Source organism: Pomacea canaliculata, linkage group LG6 (genome assembly GCF_003073045.1).
Source record: "Pomacea canaliculata isolate SZHN2017 linkage group LG6, ASM307304v1, whole genome shotgun sequence".
Lineage (NCBI taxonomy): Eukaryota > Metazoa > Mollusca > Gastropoda > Architaenioglossa > Ampullariidae > Pomacea > Pomacea canaliculata.
Genome location: NC_037595.1, coordinates 14,097,298 through 14,114,185, shown reverse-complemented (window position 1 = coordinate 14,114,185; position 16,888 = coordinate 14,097,298). Strand labels below are relative to the sequence as shown.

General features: G+C 43.3%; 4 protein-coding genes across 6 annotated transcripts; 2 read left to right on the top strand and 2 right to left on the bottom strand.

The window, feature by feature from the left end:
• Positions 1-1,710: 1,710 nt before the first annotated feature.
• On the top strand, positions 1,711-2,729 carry LOC112566134. Its single transcript, XM_025242105.1, has 2 exons — positions 1,711-1,903; positions 2,293-2,729. Exons 1-2 carry the CDS (start codon positions 1,870-1,872, stop codon positions 2,727-2,729), a joined length of 471 nt encoding a protein of 156 aa, XP_025097890.1. The 5' UTR covers positions 1,711-1,869.
• Positions 2,730-4,559: 1,830 nt separating this feature from the next.
• LOC112567339 lies at positions 4,560-8,021 on the top strand. Of its 2 annotated transcripts, none has more exons than XM_025244006.1 (4): positions 4,560-5,407; positions 6,075-6,263; positions 6,574-6,680; positions 7,170-8,021. In XM_025244006.1, exons 1-4 carry the CDS (start codon positions 5,147-5,149, stop codon positions 7,249-7,251), a joined length of 639 nt encoding a protein of 212 aa, XP_025099791.1. In that variant the 5' UTR covers positions 4,560-5,146; the 3' UTR covers positions 7,252-8,021. The 2 variants fall into 2 exon arrangements, with proteins under 2 accessions (XP_025099791.1, XP_025099790.1); XM_025244005.1 differs by having other exon boundaries at positions 4,571-5,407; positions 6,574-6,774.
• A 1,835-nt stretch (positions 8,022-9,856) lies between these two features.
• On the bottom strand, positions 9,857-12,112 carry LOC112566532. Its single transcript, XM_025242758.1, has 2 exons — positions 11,297-12,112; positions 9,857-10,598 (listed from the first exon to the last, which is right to left on the bottom strand). The coding sequence occupies exons 1-2, from the start codon at positions 11,616-11,618 to the stop codon at positions 10,378-10,380; spliced, it is 543 nt and encodes a 180-aa protein (XP_025098543.1). The 5' UTR covers positions 11,619-12,112; the 3' UTR covers positions 9,857-10,377.
• A 706-nt stretch (positions 12,113-12,818) lies between these two features.
• Positions 12,819-16,427, bottom strand: LOC112566454. Of its 2 annotated transcripts, none has more exons than XM_025242655.1 (3): positions 14,940-16,427; positions 14,552-14,695; positions 12,819-14,081 (listed from the first exon to the last, which is right to left on the bottom strand). In XM_025242655.1, the coding sequence occupies exons 1-3, from the start codon at positions 15,379-15,381 to the stop codon at positions 13,819-13,821; spliced, it is 849 nt and encodes a 282-aa protein (XP_025098440.1). In that variant the 5' UTR covers positions 15,382-16,427; the 3' UTR covers positions 12,819-13,818. The 2 variants fall into 2 exon arrangements, with proteins under 2 accessions (XP_025098440.1, XP_025098441.1); XM_025242656.1 differs by having other exon boundaries at positions 14,552-14,689.
• Between the last annotated feature and the right edge of the window lie 461 nt (positions 16,428-16,888).

Sequence of the window (16,888 nt, the reverse complement as noted above, 5' to 3'; positions counted from 1 at the left end):
GGAAGAAAAAAAAAAAAAGAAGAATAAAATTATTTTGGAACATAAGTAATCAGACCTATAGAGTACAGTTTTTTTAATTTGTTTTAAATTAATTTTTAGGATATCTGTCAAAAACTTCACGTCCTGCATCACTGAATTGTAATTACTTTAAATCTTTAAAAAAATAACCTTCACTCCTGCTAAACATGTGCAAAATTCAATCTAATGTTAACCTGCACATCACATGACCGATCAGTTTTGTGATTCTTTGTGATGTCTGAAGATTATTTTGCATGGAACCTAACTGTCATAATTATTAGAACTTTGAGAAGAAACACGCATCACTCCACTCCCTACACGGATATCTGCCCTCAAATGTTTAAAAGACATGAAGGAAAAAAAAGGAGGTGTGACAGTTCACGAGCAGTCGACTGCTAACGCAGCACCAGAACGCTTGTCTGTCAACAAAGTTGTTTACCTGTAGAGAAACCAGTTAGCCAACACAATAGAAACAACGTCTACTTGTCTTGCCTTAACCGAGAAACCACTCCCAGTGGTGAAAGCTGCTTAAACGTAAAGGTGTCACGTGACCCACGACGATATTACAAGGAAGTCAATAAATTTAGACAGGATATTATGTATTGCTACAGTTACAAGTCATTTCTTTCCATTTTTCATCATGGTGGAGGGCATAGGCTGTTTCTCCTGTGCACAGATCACAGTTACACCAACACGTGGATCAGGACGTCATCAGAAGAGAATGGATGGCGCAATGATATTAAAAGAAAAAAAAAAGGCTAGACAAAGCCAAACATTTCTTTTACCAATAGACGACAAGAGCCTGACGAACCAATAAGCATCAGAACAAATTATTTGCGAACGCACTGTGTATCCATCGCTTATTTAGGTTTCTCCACTCACAGGCAAGTCACGTGGGGGATGTTTATTGTACAGAAGAGTGGGTGGTGGGCGACCCGTTGATCATCTGACTGACTGCTAGGGCACGCCAGGCCCCCGACTGCCATAAATCTTGCTGGCTGAAGAGGCCAACCATACGTTTATAACTGGAGACTAGCCCGTGGAGACGGCTGTAACCTGAGGGCCACACTGCGAGTTCTCACCCCTGACGTGGAACTTCCAGCACGGCGTTTGGCTACGTCAGCACACTTCCGGTGTCTCCATGGAGGTGCGCGAGTGTTTAAACTACAAGAACTACAGCAACTGATGTACACCCCTTGTCTAAACCTCAAAACAATTTGATACTCTCTTTTCAAATCTGAACTTTTTTAAAAAATGTTTCCTACTTCGTGAAGCCCCGAGAGTACGCGAAATATTCCCAAAGTTTCTTCTCCGCCAATTTTATTCAGTGCGCAGTATATCGCTTCATTCATATTACAAAATCTTATTGTTGTTGTTGTTCTTGCCACTGTGAATGGTATCCAAGCAGTTATGAACACAATAATAACTTTTCCCCCTACTTTGATAATCGAATTTCATATCTTAGGAGACAATACAGTCGTTAAACGACGACAAACACGTTATTTCAGACACATGCAGCTTCAGAACATGAACAAATTTTCTTCCGTTGCGAAACAGGATTAAAGTCTATCTGGATGCTGAGCAAAGCATTTACAATATAGAGTGAGTATCGGACAGGCAGTGAGCGATAGAGGAGTGGAGGGAGGAGGGGAAGGCAGGGTGCTCGTACAGTCAGGTGTACAGGCATCACAACGATGCCAGTGTTACACGGCTGTCATCTTGACCAGGAGTACCGTGGGATGCTACACGTGGTCCGGCGGTGACGTGGAGGTGGCGAGGTTTATAAAGGGAGAATACTGAGGTACAGCAGCTGACTAAACTGTCTGTGGTTGCCGCCAGCGCTGTGCCTTCATGATGCGTTTCTTCGTCGTCCTTTGTCTTGTCGGTAGGTGGCGCTTTCCTTGTCAAACCGGTTTCTAAAGTTCTTTCCAAGAAACATGTTTTCTTAAATAGCTCATTAGCAGTGTTGTTTGGATAGCATATCAACAGTGTATATAACGAAATATCAGGACACTCAATTTACCAGTCCATCCATCCAATAGTACATACGCTATGAATTTTTTTCCCTTCATTTTTGTGATGTGGAAAAGCTTGTAGATTTAATCTATATTTATAAAATTATAACTGTCTTAAGGGTCAGTTCTAACTTAATTTTATATATTGGAGCGTTATTTATTCTTGTGTGAGCACAATAAAGATAAGAAGGAACCAAAAGAGGAAGGGAACGAGCGAGCGAAAAAAAAAATCCTTAAACTGAAAAACGTCTTGTTCCAGCCCAGATCCTCTCCGAGGAGCCGAGGGCTCGACTGGTTCCGCTGGCCAACATCCCTATTGACATCACCAATGCCGATCTGGGCATTGAGCTGGTTCCCTTTGCCACCGACATCAACGCACCGAGGGCGGTTCAGGTGCCACTCAACTGGATCCCTGTAGGCGGCGCTCCCAGGATGGAGCAGATCCCCCTGGGTCTGCCCGTGGAAGACGATCAGCTTGTCGACGCGCCTCCCACGCCGGAGCTGATCCCTCTGTCCGACATTCCCATCACTGAAGGAGAAGACATCCCCAGGGCTATGTTGGTGCCTTTCAACCTGATCCCAGTGGCTGACACAGAGCCCAAGGCGGAGCTGATCCCCCTGTCCGACATTCCCATCACTGAAGGAGAAGACATCCCGGGCCATGTTGGTGCCCTTCACCCTGATCCCAGTGGCTGACACAGAGCCCAAGGCTGAGCTGGTTCCTCTGTCTTTCATTCCCGTTGCTGATACAGAGCCACGAGCTGAGCTGGTCCCTCTGTCTTTCATTCCTGTTGCTGATACAGAGCCAAGAGCTGAACTGGTTCCTCTGTCTTTCATTCCCGTTGCTGATACAGAGCCTAAGAGCTGAACTGGTTCCCCTGTCTTTCATTCCTGTTGCTGACACAGAGCCAAGAGCTGAGCTGGTCCCTCTGTCTTTCATTCCTGTTGCTGATACAGAGCCTAGAGCCCAGCTTGTACCTCTTGTCCTTTATCCCCGTTGGAGATAATTAAATGTCTTGCAAAGACCAGCCGCTCCTCCCAGCCAAAGTTCTCGACAGACGCGAGATGAAGATTCACTGACAACCCTAGATAAACGAAAAATAACACTTAGTTTTTAGTTATCTTTAGTAGTCACATAAAGTTTCATTCTTCTCTTCAGTTTCTCAAATCTCAACTGCTCTAATTTTAGACATTAACCAACTATATTATGCGCAGTATTTTATTGAAAAAGAAGTTGTAGAAATATTATTTCTTATATATAAGTTATAATTATGCAAGATTTAAGCGAGATTTAAGGATGTTCGATGTACATTACTTTATTAGAATAATTTGGAAAAATGGAATAATTCTGCTAAGTGATTGAGACAAATACGCTGGTGAGACGAAAAATGGCTGAAATGAGAGATTAAAATCTCAGTCTGAGATACGGCTTGTCGTAAATTCTTTTTGTGGATGTAGATGTTATGATGAGTGGATCCAAGATTTTTAACATGTTTCTCAAAATCTGTCTGATGAGAGGAGGCTAACTTAAACCAAAAGTTAAAATCAGCCAATAAACCATGCATCCACACATACATCACGCTCTCTTGAGTTCGCCATCAAGGTAAACAATTTATTTACCATCAACATCTCTTCGTCCACACTTTCACCCGCATCACTGTTTACTGTGATTAAACCACATTTTCAACATTTTCATTGTTTTGGGAAGACGTGCTACTGCAACATCAAACATTCAAAATTACTTCTTTGAAATGCGTGAACGACTTGAGTGATCAGCCACTGTCCTGTTATGTTTGATATGAAAGGTTGGAATACAAGCTGACATGACTGGATTACACTCTTCAAAAATCATCTTCTGGTTAATCCCTGGTCAACAAGAAGATGTAAAGGGTTCCTGTCATGTGAACTTCTCAACCTGACAGTCTTTCTTTTGAGAGGAGTGGTTCACTGCACCAACAGACTGAACACTGCTTACGTCATCGTCCCAGCCAGGAGGCCAAAGGTGCTTTGACCAGACAAACACATACAAGTCCTTGTTATGAGGCTACCTGTTCAAGAGCGACAAGCAATGGCAGACAGCCTGCAGGGTCAACTGAGTGCAGCTCGGATTACGTTTAACGGTCTTCTCACCTGGTGGTGTTCATTTGAATGGAGAGATTACCTGTAAACAGTTTTCTCGCTGCGTGGGTATGGCAGTCATTCAAATTCCTCTCTGTAAACGGTTAACTTGTTTACACACTCATTCTACTCAATTCCTGTCGTACTCATTTACATTTTAAAGTAGAATTTACAGTTGCTAACGTCACAAATACCCTTGAAGTCCAACTGTGAGTAAACAATGATTATTTAGGGTGTTGACAGGATCTCGTGGAGGCTGGGAAGGTTAGTCCAGCACAATGGAAGCCTGGCTATGAAGTCTCCAGTACCTTAGCAGTCAGATCTCACGCAGGTTGCAATGTCGTCTGAGGAAACACGAGACCTCCTGTAAAGTGGCTTGACGGAACCACGAAGTGTGCAAGATACTATCGCTGCACTCATCAACAAAGGTCGGGGAACTGAGCCAAAGTCTGCGGCCAGGGGGCGACACTGAGCCAACATCGACTACAGATCCACCCGACAACCAGGAGATCGTTGCTAGATATTCCATAAGCAGTTCAGAAAGCTGGAATAAAAGACATGCTGGATTCACCTCTGTGTTCCGGTAACAAGAGTGTGCCCACTAGTCTTTACGACTTCAGACATAGCACACATCTTCGTTTATCGACAGATTTCTCTTCTTTCAGAGAAAAAACAATGAAGATGCTTTTTAAAATTGTCTTAACCACCCAAGGAGATGATCGTAATTAGCAGTCTCACAAATTCAACCCAGATTACCCCTTCAGGAGAAATCTGCTGCAGTCACGTGTTCAAAGATATTACAGTGGTGGCCTGAAGGTAGATGATAGATGACATCGGCAACAAGTTTACTTCAAGGGCTGCTAGACCAAGATAATCGTGAGAACCACTGAACTGTTTTGTATACCTTTCTCGGGAACCATGAGGTTGTTGCGGATACATTAAGACCGTGAAGGAACACGAGGCTGTTCTATGTGATGTAAGACTTCTTAGGAAGCATGAGGCACTTTCAAACTTATCTGCTCTACGATACCGTGGACTGTCCTGCTCCGACTCCTCCTCCCTTTATGTCAGGGAGGGATGGGTGGAGGAGCACTTGCTTGGTGCGCGAGACCACGTCCCTCCTGCGGGAGGGTCAGAAGAGGGTGGCCACCCCAGAGCGTCTGGCTGTGCTGCAGTTGGCCTCCAGCTGGGAGAAGAGGAGGCTGGGGCGGCAACAGCAGGTCCTCTCCGACATCGCCAGGCGCTGCAGAGAGCAGGTAACACACACACAGAGACAAATACATCTAAGGAGGAAAAAAACTTTTGTAGGTATGCGTTGCTTACTGTAAGTTGAAAGGAATATTTCATAGCCTTGTGTTTAGTTACCTTGTCTTTTGAGCAAATGATCGCGCCAGCGAATGGAAAACTTTATTTTGTCCACCCGGCAATGGACATGATGTATCAGTCGAGATAAAGAAGGAGAGGGTTTGTTTCGTCGTCGACGTGTCGTGCTCTACACATTGTGAACCACTTACTGTTAACTTATAGCCACAAGGCAATACTATCATTTACCTTATTTTTTAGCACTTGGACTGACATGAAATTTATTTCATTAAAGGAAATTGTTAGAAATTTTTTTCTTAGTATCCAGATTAACTTTGCCTTGTCTTGTGATCTTCTTTGCAGGATGTTCTTTTAAAAAACTCTTTATGAGGATTTTGCGCTGACCACAGGAACAAACATGATTGATTTCATAAAGTCATGTGAGATTTCTCCTGGATGATTTCTGAAATATTTGAAAGTATGTAGAGGTCTTGACTGATAAGATTCAGTCTTCTTCCAGTTATGGTGTTCAAGATTTATAGTCTTTCTGCCTTGGATATCGCTGATCAATCTGTAGTGTGCATACTGACAAACAGTTTATCTACCATTCTTGACGCACAGGAAGTCACAGACCTGTCCTCAAGAATCACTGGTAAGAGGCAGGGGAGAGATGGGGAAACTCAAAAAGGCGACCTTTCATCCCCCAGAGGGTCACATCGCAAAATGGCGGCAACACGACCCGACGGTCACATGTCAGACAGTTCTCCTTCAGATGAAAATCCCTGTAATATAGACATCATTGACAAAAAGGTATTCAGCGTGACTGTATGGTAAAATATCTTATTAACATTTGATGAAATCCCTCTAAATGACTTCCTAACGGAAAGAGGTCTTCGACTAGTCTGTTTTCTAGTCTGGAACTTTGACTTCAAACACCCTGTAAATTCAAGTTCATTTATTTAAATATGCAAAAAAAAAAAAAAAAAAAAAAAACAAAAACAAATGAAAAAGTATTTTTCGTTGTCGTTTTCATACTTACTCTACACTTGTTGGGCTTGACTGAAAATTGTATTGTGTTTGCACTCTAGACTTACCTTAACCTTTGCTGTCTTTACCGCAGCTAGAGAAGAGCTACAAGTTCTTCCCGGCGAGGAAAATCATTCGTCTGCCTGGACGTCTTCGCTTGCACCAGGATGGCAGCACGAGCACGAGGTCGCTGCCCACAATGTGCGTCACTTCCTTCCAGGGAGCGCGCTTTAGTGAAAGGGGGACCACTCGCTCTTTTCCCTTTTTTCCTCACACCAGCATGTTGAACAGTCAGGTCAGAGACAGAGAGAGAGAGAGAGAAGAGAGCACGTAGGAGTGAGAGGAAAGGAGAGAGAGAAAGGGAGGGAAAGCTGGTGGCCTTATGCATACTCTTAGTGTGCATACAGTGTATGTTATTGTATCTATTGTAGCCAGCAGCATTTTTGAAAAAAAAATGAAATGTGAGTGTTCATTTGACCCGATACAGGTGCTGCTGATGCCAATAGATAGGTACTGCAACAAACACGAGCAAAATTGCTCGTGCGCGCGCGCACACACACACGTCCTATATTTGTGCTGTGTATGTAGGGGAGGGATGTTGTTGTTATTGCTGCTGCTGTTCATCTGATTGTACACGAGGTTTTCTCCATGACGCATCATCTTTACACACGATTCCAATCGTATGTGTAGACCCATGGCTACAGAGATCAGAGACAATCCACGTGGACCGTCTGGACTCCTTGTTCTGCTCGGTGCCTGTTGCCCTCAGTGAGCGTCAGAAATCTTTCCGCTGTAAGGACCACGTGACCAGGCCACAGCAGGTGACGTCAGTGTATGACCAGGAGCACGAGAGGCTGGTGTCGTCTCCCCCTGTCCAGAGCTTCACCGTGTCTATCCGGGTCCCTGCCTCCACTGGTGTCGCCCAAGATGGATGAGACTGAACATAGACAATGAACCTCTGCCACCCGAGGACGTCCAAAATGTCGGACGTTATTCTTCAGCCAGTCCTGCATACGTGAGGGTGATTACGTGTGTTTGTGAGTGCGTCTGCACTTGTGGCTGAGTTTGGAAATCAGCAAAGTGTATTTTAAGACGAGATTTCTAGATGATGTGCGGGTTTCTAAGTGACAGCACGAAACACTATTTGAAAAACTGGGAAAAAACTCATAGCTTACCCACAACACACCAGCATTGAAGGAAGCTGTTTTTTTTCTTGAAAAAGTCAATGTAAACTTCACTACGTGTGTGCCTGTGTCTGTGTTTGTTGAGTATATGACAATGATGGGGTGGGGCTGACGATCAATGGGAAGAATCATTCTCTATTTTTTCTACCTGACTTCTACTCATGTGTAACTCCCGCTATCCACAGGCAGGCAGACCTGGATTTCAACTCCACTTCCTCAGCCTCTCTGGCTGTAGCTCCGACTGATGATGGTCAGTTTGGATATGATTAATTAAGAGAGGTCTGTTGAGGCTGACACTGACAATTTGCATTGTTTAAGCACACAAAGGAATTTGGTATTAACTGCAATGTTTGACCAATCCAATGTTTTCGCGCGTGCTATATCTTGTGTGTGTGTGTGTGTGGAGGAGATGTGCACGTGCGAACGTTCGTGCTGAAGCGCATGCATATGTACATTTGAGTGTATGTACTGTGTGTACTGGACAAGTTCCATACCTTCTTGAGAGAGAAAGGCAATAAATGATTGCTAAAACCTCAGTTGTGTGACAAGAGGGTGTGCGTGCAAGCCGAGGGTAGCGGCGTCACAATAGGTCGAATTTCGTGGAAACAAACAGAACATGGAGCGCATGGGTCACGTGCTACCCTCACCTCGCCACAATCTCACGTCAGATGAGCTCGCGATAAGTCGCGCAGGTACCCAAAACTACCATCGCCACCGATATTTACCCACTAATCTATCCACTACCCATTAATCTGTGTACCACTAGGATATCCACGTCGCCTGTTTGCAGTCTATGTATATATAGTTGATCTCCACGGCGGTGTGCATCGGTGAAGATGTGGTCACGTGACTGTCTTTGTAGCTAGACTACCTGCAGACTGACGATGAGACCCAGAAGCTGCCATGTCACAGGCCTTCGTGCAGCTCAAAAACCTGCACCTAGCATGAGACATAACAACTCCTATCAGTAAGATACCTGTGAAGTCACTTGAACGCCGTCCCCAATCTCACACCTGAAATTTCACAGGTGTTCAAGCTGCACAGCTGTTCATATACACGTGTGTACGAGAAAAAAATATGCTTCAGGCATTGACCCTAGAATAACACACTTTTGCGAGATTTCAAACCCTACTTTCTTCATAGTTGATGTTACTGGGTAACATTCAGAAGCAAAGTGGTGTTTGCATGCGACAGAGTATTGTGTGGGCGCAATGAGTTCAGCTCCACACACACAAACATAAACAAAGTTCATTCAATGATTTTCTCAACGATGAATCCTTTGAGAGCGTGTACACACTTTCTCCATTACTTTGCTTTACCGTACATTCAACAACAACACAATAGTTTCATATTTGCCTTGACATTTGGTATTTTCTGGGCAACTTGTATCAGCCACCCTGTGGTCCGCCATGAGTTCACAGGTGCTGACGTCACATGGATTGGGATCCGATGGACGTTTGGACATGCGAGGAAATCGTTTTTATTTAATTTCTCGAGACTCGTGTTTCTCCTTACGATTTCGTGTTCGAGACATTAATAAATGACACGAAAGGTGTATTTTGGAGTGTGATATGTGTCACAGGTAGGTGTTAATATTAATATTACTATCCCCAGTAACACAACATACTGCACTCCCACCTTACAAAGGAAGCGAACACTCCGTTCTTTCCCCCCTCCGAAATGAGTTACTTCAACACTTTTTTTTAAACACACACACATTCACATTCACTGAACGATTTCTAAGAACGTCGATTGTTTCGGAACGATCAGGCCAGAAAATATCAGGCCGGAAAAAGCAGCTTTTCCATTCCTAGTGGAAGAATTCTAGACCTTGGACGGCTTTTATTCATACTGTCGTTGTTCAGATGCAGAACACTGGATATGCATTAGCAGATTTTTTAAAAGTTTAATGCCGAGACTTTTATTTGTTTGTTAGGTGACTTTCTTTAATGTTGCTGCTGAACCTGCCAGTGGGGCCAGTCGGAGCACTTCTAAACAGGGTATCTTTGGGTTAAGACTAAGGTGAGGGGATAGTCATGTGTTCGCAAAGGATTGAGGTTGCCAGGTCACACATCATGGTGGATTTTAATGGTGCTGATGGATTTAAAAGGAGGCGTTACATTAAAAAGCAGTTTTGTGACTTGAGCTGCTCTCATTTCGTATTCATAGTGCATGTGCACAGAATTTCCAGATTTTTATTAAAACTAAAATCAATCACAACAAAACCGTATAACCATAGTACAGTAAATAAAACAACTTATGATAGAAATATTTTCAAAAAAGTATTTTTTTTTTCAATTTTTCGAAATTCTTTCCATTACCTACACACGAGAACGAGAAAATAAGCATTATTTATATCTATTCCTTAAATAGTGCGAACAAAATCAGCTTATTTCAACAAGGAGCATAATTCCATGGTAACGGTGTTTTTGAATACACAAAAAACACTGAAAAACGTGAAGCCATAAAACTCACTACCTTTAGCTCCATGTAATGATAGTAAATTTAGAGCAACTAAATTAAGTGAAAGTAATATTTACTATGTTTGTATACTTTATAATACTTAACATTTCATTATCACAAAGCATTAGTTGCTATTGTTCATAAATGCGAAGTAAGAAAGTTGGGTTCATTTGTATGCATGCTAACATTACGATCATCAATGTCTCCCTTCGTCTCAGTAAGGAATTTAATTCTCGGCACTACTTCTGTCTTCATTGTCCCTCCTCATCCCAGCTGCTCTCTTTACTGTCCCAGGGACGGTAGGTTCTGACGCTCGTGGACTGCCGGCTGCTAGAAGTAGTGAAAGTGGAGGTCAGTCCTACCGATGTCTGAATGTTCTCCTCCAAACCGCTGTCATCAGTGGATGATGCTAAAGCCAATGCACCGGAAGTTGTCATGAGCTGTCCACTGTCTGTCATTGTTACGCCGGACGCTAGGGGAAAATTAAAATAAAATTTAGTATTTACACATTGAGTAGATATTTACAAAGCACTTCCCGCACCAAACGCAGGGGATGTGTGAGATTTGAAAGATAGTCTTTTGCTGACATCTCTTTGGAGCTTAAAAAAAGAAAGAGTTAATGAGGTTCTACGAGTTGGCGACATTTGAATGCACGCAGTAAACTGCTGTCTATCTTAAGGATAAACAGAATAACTGAAAAAATGTTTACAACGCTAAGAGGAGGGAATATTTCCCAAAGCACTAATGTCATGCCTACGGAGGTAAACATGTGGATAGCAGACTACACCTTGCTCTTAAGGATGGCCAAATGCTTAGCGGAAGTAGCAGCTTCGGTTGTTCGTGATGTTCATATGCTCTCTAGCTTGTCTGCCTAACGCTGATGAACTTCAAAGCATGCTTCGTTTTCAACGGATTGAATTTTTTTAAAACAAAATTTTTTGAAGAAAATTTGTGCTTTTTCATCTAAAATTCTAGCCACAATTGCTAGATCAACGATCGCGCATGTTTTGAGTCACGTGATTAAATCTGTGACCGTGTAGGCATCCTAACCTGACATTGTATTAGAACTAGAGAGCATGTCTTCAAATAGAAATAAAGCTTGACGAGAACATAAGCCATTCAGCAACATCAATCATAAAATTATTCCTAACTTGAAAACAATTCTCCTACCGACGCCTCTGTTGACGGAGTAGAGCCTGGCTGGCTGGACAACCACTACGTCATCAGCAGGAGTCGCCACAAAGCCTCTGCAGAAACCTCTTTCCTTTGACGTCACTGGCGCGAAAGCGAACGTCACGCACACGTCATGTGTGACACACATGACTGCACACGCAGTGACACTGGTGCTGACAGTCTCGAACACCAGACGGCCACTGAAGCTGTAGGAGTCCTCTAATGGCCATCGTTGACTGATGACCTCTCTGACGGAGCCGCTGACGATGTGACCGATGAACAGGATGCACAGCGCTTGCTGCACGACCTGCGCCGACATGGAGCCTGCAGGCCAGGAGCCAGCAAAAAAATATCCGGAGATGAGAGAGAAAAAAAAGTGTGAGACTGTGTCGATGAGATGACAATTTTTTTTAAAGGCGGGTGGATGGACCGATGGTAAAAGAATGTTCAGGAGAAAAAAGTCTGTAGATAGGAGGCCGGTCTGTGTGGTCTGGACACACGAGACGAGGCACGGACCTTTAATTGCTTGTCGTCAACAGGCCATTTGTGGGTGCGTGCACACATGCATACCCGAGATTACACGGGTACACACAGAGCGACTTGCACGCACCCAGACCTCCGCGCGACAGCACGCACAACTGACGCACTCCCACACGCACGCGAGCATGCGCAGTCACTCACAGGCCTACATACCCTCGCATGTTATTTGTTGTTGTGTTGAAATCGATGACCGTTGGCAGGAAGTTCACGGTGCTCATGCTCAGATTTCAGTTTTTGAACACTTCACGTAAACCCAAAGACGACTCAGGGTTACATACAGGACAGCAGCACTGTTGTGACCGACTACACCGGACATTACGATGGTGGTGTCACGTGTTGTGACATAAGCTGGTGGTGTTGACATGCTAGTAAATATTCATGAAAATATCGCATTATGACTGACTAATGACTCCTTAAAACTTAAGCATGTAGCTTCTGTTCTTTCGTTCCTTTTTTTTTTTAATTCATTATCTGTATCTTTTACTTGTTCTTCTTTTGTCTTCCTGACTCCTTTCGTTGCTTAACATTCACACTGAAGACAAACGAACAGACACTTTAGTGTGTAGAAAGTTTATTGATGTGCATAAAAAGTGAAACAGCACAGATGCCCTTATATCGTGAAAACAAACAAACATGTACACAAGGACACTGCTAAGGGCAGGAATTTCTAGAACAAGAAATTTTTTAATTTATTTCTTTTCCTTTTTTCCTTTGTACTGATGCGTCTTGGAAAGAGAAAATGATCTTCCGGCAATCACATGATTACCAAATATTGACGATACCTAAAGTAGTTGTAGGGGCATCAAGCCTGCAGAAGCAGGTGTTTCGGCCAAATCAAACTGACAAAGCTGTGGCAAAAAAAAAAAAAAAAAAAAAAAAAAAAAACAAAAAAAAAAAAAACAAACAAACAAACAAAGCAAAACAAAAAAAAAAAACAAAAAAAAACAAACAAATAAAAAACTGAAGGTAAATCTGTGGCAAAACAACTCGATTTTCGCCGTATAGTCACACACACACACAACCTGTAGTGCAAACGGGTTGCGAACCCTCGCGAATAACCGTCAAGCCGACGCTCGTAGCAAAAGAAGAGTCACCTCATTATTTCCCCTGACTTTGCCCTGTCATTACGAGAGATTCTGACTCCCAGGGGTGAGTCGTTGATTGTCCTTTGCTAACGACAGTTTAACAAGCTACAGTAATCAGACCCACACTTGCTGTTCAGTGTAGAATTCCCCTAGGGCTGTACATTGACTCTGACAGGGACCTGGGCCGCACTGTCCATCCTTATTTAGCTCCATCTTCACTTCTCACAGTGTAAATGTTAGTTTATATGCAGTTGGAATATTTCCGTTCGCACTCAGATTAGTAATCCAAAAGCTTGTGACAGGAGACAGGCGATGAATTTCGATCATCAATCATCATATTAACAACATCAATTGATGCGTGCTCCCTGGTAACACTTATTCTTGATAAGCTTACCACGTTTCTATAGATTTTTTTCACCGTTACGATAAATAATATTTTGACCATTTAATTAAGTAATGTAGTGTTAAAATCCGCCCCCTCCCCAGTCTTTGTTATCATCACAGAACTCACAGTAGAGACAGATGTGCTCATATACAATGTACATTGAATAGTCCTTTGACAAAAGTAGGAGAGTCGGGTGTTAAAGATATGACTTCGCTTAACTTTTGTGAGGGTGGTTCCCGTCTCCTCTCTCTCTCTCCATGCATTTCCATCTCAAACCTTGTACAGAGGCAGGTACCCACTTAACGGCTGAATCAACTGGGGTGGAGGAGAGTTCGCTGCGTCATTCGGGTATCGAGCTGCAAAGCATACTTTCAGGTTGGGAAAGAGTAAACCACTAGTCACCACCCTCCTTCCATTGTAAGTAAACATCGGCTTTAAAGATATAAATCCCGCAGGGGATGTTGCCATCAGATGGAATGGTGTCGACACTACGGGCAGTGTACCAATGGCTAGCAGCACATCTTTTGCCGGTAATCCCGGCGGTCATTAGTCAGGAAGCTGTCTCTCTGAGCCAGCAACATGTCCTCCTCCACCATCTGACATTCATTGGCGCTCGTGTCGAAGTTGAAAGCGCGGCAGTCGGTGGTGTCGGAGCAGTAGGTCTCACACTTGTACTCATCTACATTCAAGGTGGCGTTGTCCAGCCTGGGGTCACCGAGGTAGAGTCCCTCGTACGTGACAAGGTCCGAGCGAAGAATGGTGCTGCTGCAGCCTGCAACATTTACTTCTTGTCTTCAATGGCTTTAATACGAGACATCACATAAAGACATTCACCAGGTACACATAGTACAGAAACATTCAACATTTGTGAACTACATTCGTCTTCTGTCCCGGAAGGTCTTCCCTCAAAGTGCTTCAGTTTTGGATAAAGCCAACTCCAGGTTATGCGAAATAAGTTGTCACCTCAACTGTGTTGATTCCAGAGGTCATCAGGAAACGGACAGTCGTTATATTCAATCATTCAATCCATTCTACAAAAATGTTCATCCATGTACATCCGTTTTGTTTTGTTCTCATTTCTCTTATCGAGCTGGCAGTTTCTTAGATATCAAGTTCAAAATATAAAAATCCGAACACAAAATTCTGAATCTTGACCTCTTGACCTGCTAACAGAGATTAAAATTTCAACTTTTTTAACCACACATGAAATGGCTTACTGTTCACACACACGAAGACACTTACTCTGTATGCACTCATTCCTGCTCACACAGTAGTAGTAACCTGGTTTGCACAAACACCGAGTTTTGTGACACATCCAGCTGTAGGGATCCGGGCAGTCGCCATCACCCCCGCACGGGTTATACAGAACCGTGTTTTCATCTGTTATTATACACAGAAAAACGAACCAATACTCCAATCTTTATAAACATCTGATTATTACTTAATTAGTTCTCTACAAAAGGTAACTAGGGACATAGCCTAGTCAAAGTGGTCACAGATAAAACATCTACCAAAGGAAGTACCCTTAGTCTTGCCGTCACAGATTAAACATCTACTAGAATTAGTTTACATTCTTGGATGAATAAAGACTAAAAGTAAACTAAAATTAATGGAGTAAATTTCTAGGTACCTTGGGTCGCTGTAGAAGTCTCCTGCGTGTCGAACTCTTGGCCCTGAGTTGTAGAGGCGTCCTGGAGATCGAACCCTTGGCCCTGAGTTGTCGCAGCCTGCTGGAGGTCGAACTGTCGGGACTTGATGGCAAAGCTGACTGCGCCGGCCAGAGCGCTCCCCGAGGTCTCCTGCCAAGGGTTCCTACACCAGCCCTGACACCAGCCTTGTGTGGTGGGAGACATCCTGGCGAAGGTGAAGCCGTCACACCTGTCGTTGCCCACACACAGCAGGTGACAGTGCACGAGAGAGCGAGCCATGAAGGACCACAGAAGGTCTTTTCCTGACTCGCTGATGACATTAGCACTGCGCATGGCCACGCCCTCCCGGGAGGGACTCGTCGTCTCGGCCTCCAAGACCAACAGGAACGTCAGAAGGACGTCTGCTAGTGTGGACCTCCTCATAGCAGATGAATACAAAACCACCGAGAAGTTGAGAGAGGCTATGTATGATGTAGCTTTGTTTTTTTTTTTTTGGAAGTCAACGGAAATTAAGAAAACTGACAGAAATGCTGAAGGAAATAAAATGCATAACAACCTCTGACAGTCACTCACAGACGGCGTGACTGTCTATGAGTGATGGAGCATGTGCGGTCTGATGAACGAGTTTGAACAAAGTAGAGCTTTAATAGCGAGCCGTTTAGATCATGTTTATTTGCTGGTGTCACGTGGTCTGATTGCAACATTGTTTGGCAGCCTAAATCCCTGTTGTGACAAACGCGAAGAAGAGAATAATTGTTTCTTTTGATGTTCGGCGTCCGGGGTGGGATGGAGATAAGGGCGATAACTGCGGGTATTCATGGTATTTCAAACAGAACTAGTTGTCTACCTTGATCTGGTGCAGAATAGCTGGTGTGGTGACTTGATCTGAGAACATTTGCCCGCCCTGCAGTAAAAGTTTCTAGTTGGTTGCTTGCTTGCTTCCCGAGACAAGATCTGAACCCCAGGTCTGTTTCTGCATTGGGGACACTACATTAGCGAGAGACCACCAGATTTTTCTCTTGATACTGTAAACTTTCCCAGGACTTGGTTTTCTATGCAGAATGTCTTGCTGACTCATCTATATCCATGCCAGCCATGTTCGGTAAAGATGGAATTTTTTTTGTTCTGAAAGAAGGAGATTGGTATGTGTATAGGTAAGCATATACAGGACTGATGTGACAGCATCGTGCTAGACAACAAAGAGACTAGGTGAGGGGTTGTCCTTCTAAAGTGTCTCTTCATTCCGTCTGAAGAGTATGCCCCCCACTCATGAGGTTCCTGTACAATGTTCCACACCACTGGTCGTCCCAAATTATCCACATCTGTCAATGGCAAACTCTTGTTCAGACAGCCATTTGAAATTTCATGTCCGTGTGTGTGAGTGTAAAACAGTGGGGGTGCTGTGATGGGAGAAACTTTGGATTCAGAAGTAAGACATAGCATCAAAGGTCGACAAGTCAAGAAAGATTTTACTGTGACTGAGCCTCTACCCCAAAACTATGTTTTGTTGTTTGTCCTAATATTAACCAAATAATGTTATTGTAAATAAATACTAACGAACGAATTCTTTATTGAATGAACCTTTTGGTTTGTTTCATAGGGGTTAGAAAATTACAGAAAAACAAACAGCATCAGCAATATTCCTAATAAATTCCTAATCAGTGCATACTAACATTTCTTTATGTACTTATTTCATTCTTATTTTTAAATACTTGATACAAATAAATAAATACTAGCTCCTATGTTTAGCACAGAACAAACAACAGTCTTTCATTAAAAGGGAAATATTTCACAGAAGGAAAGAGAAACAAAATTATACAACTGTGGTGCTGATCAAACCACTGCTGTGCAGTTTTCGAGGATCCAGTCACAGTTATTTGATTGTGTGCCTGGCCATCATGGAAGTACAATGACATGTGTACACTGTGGT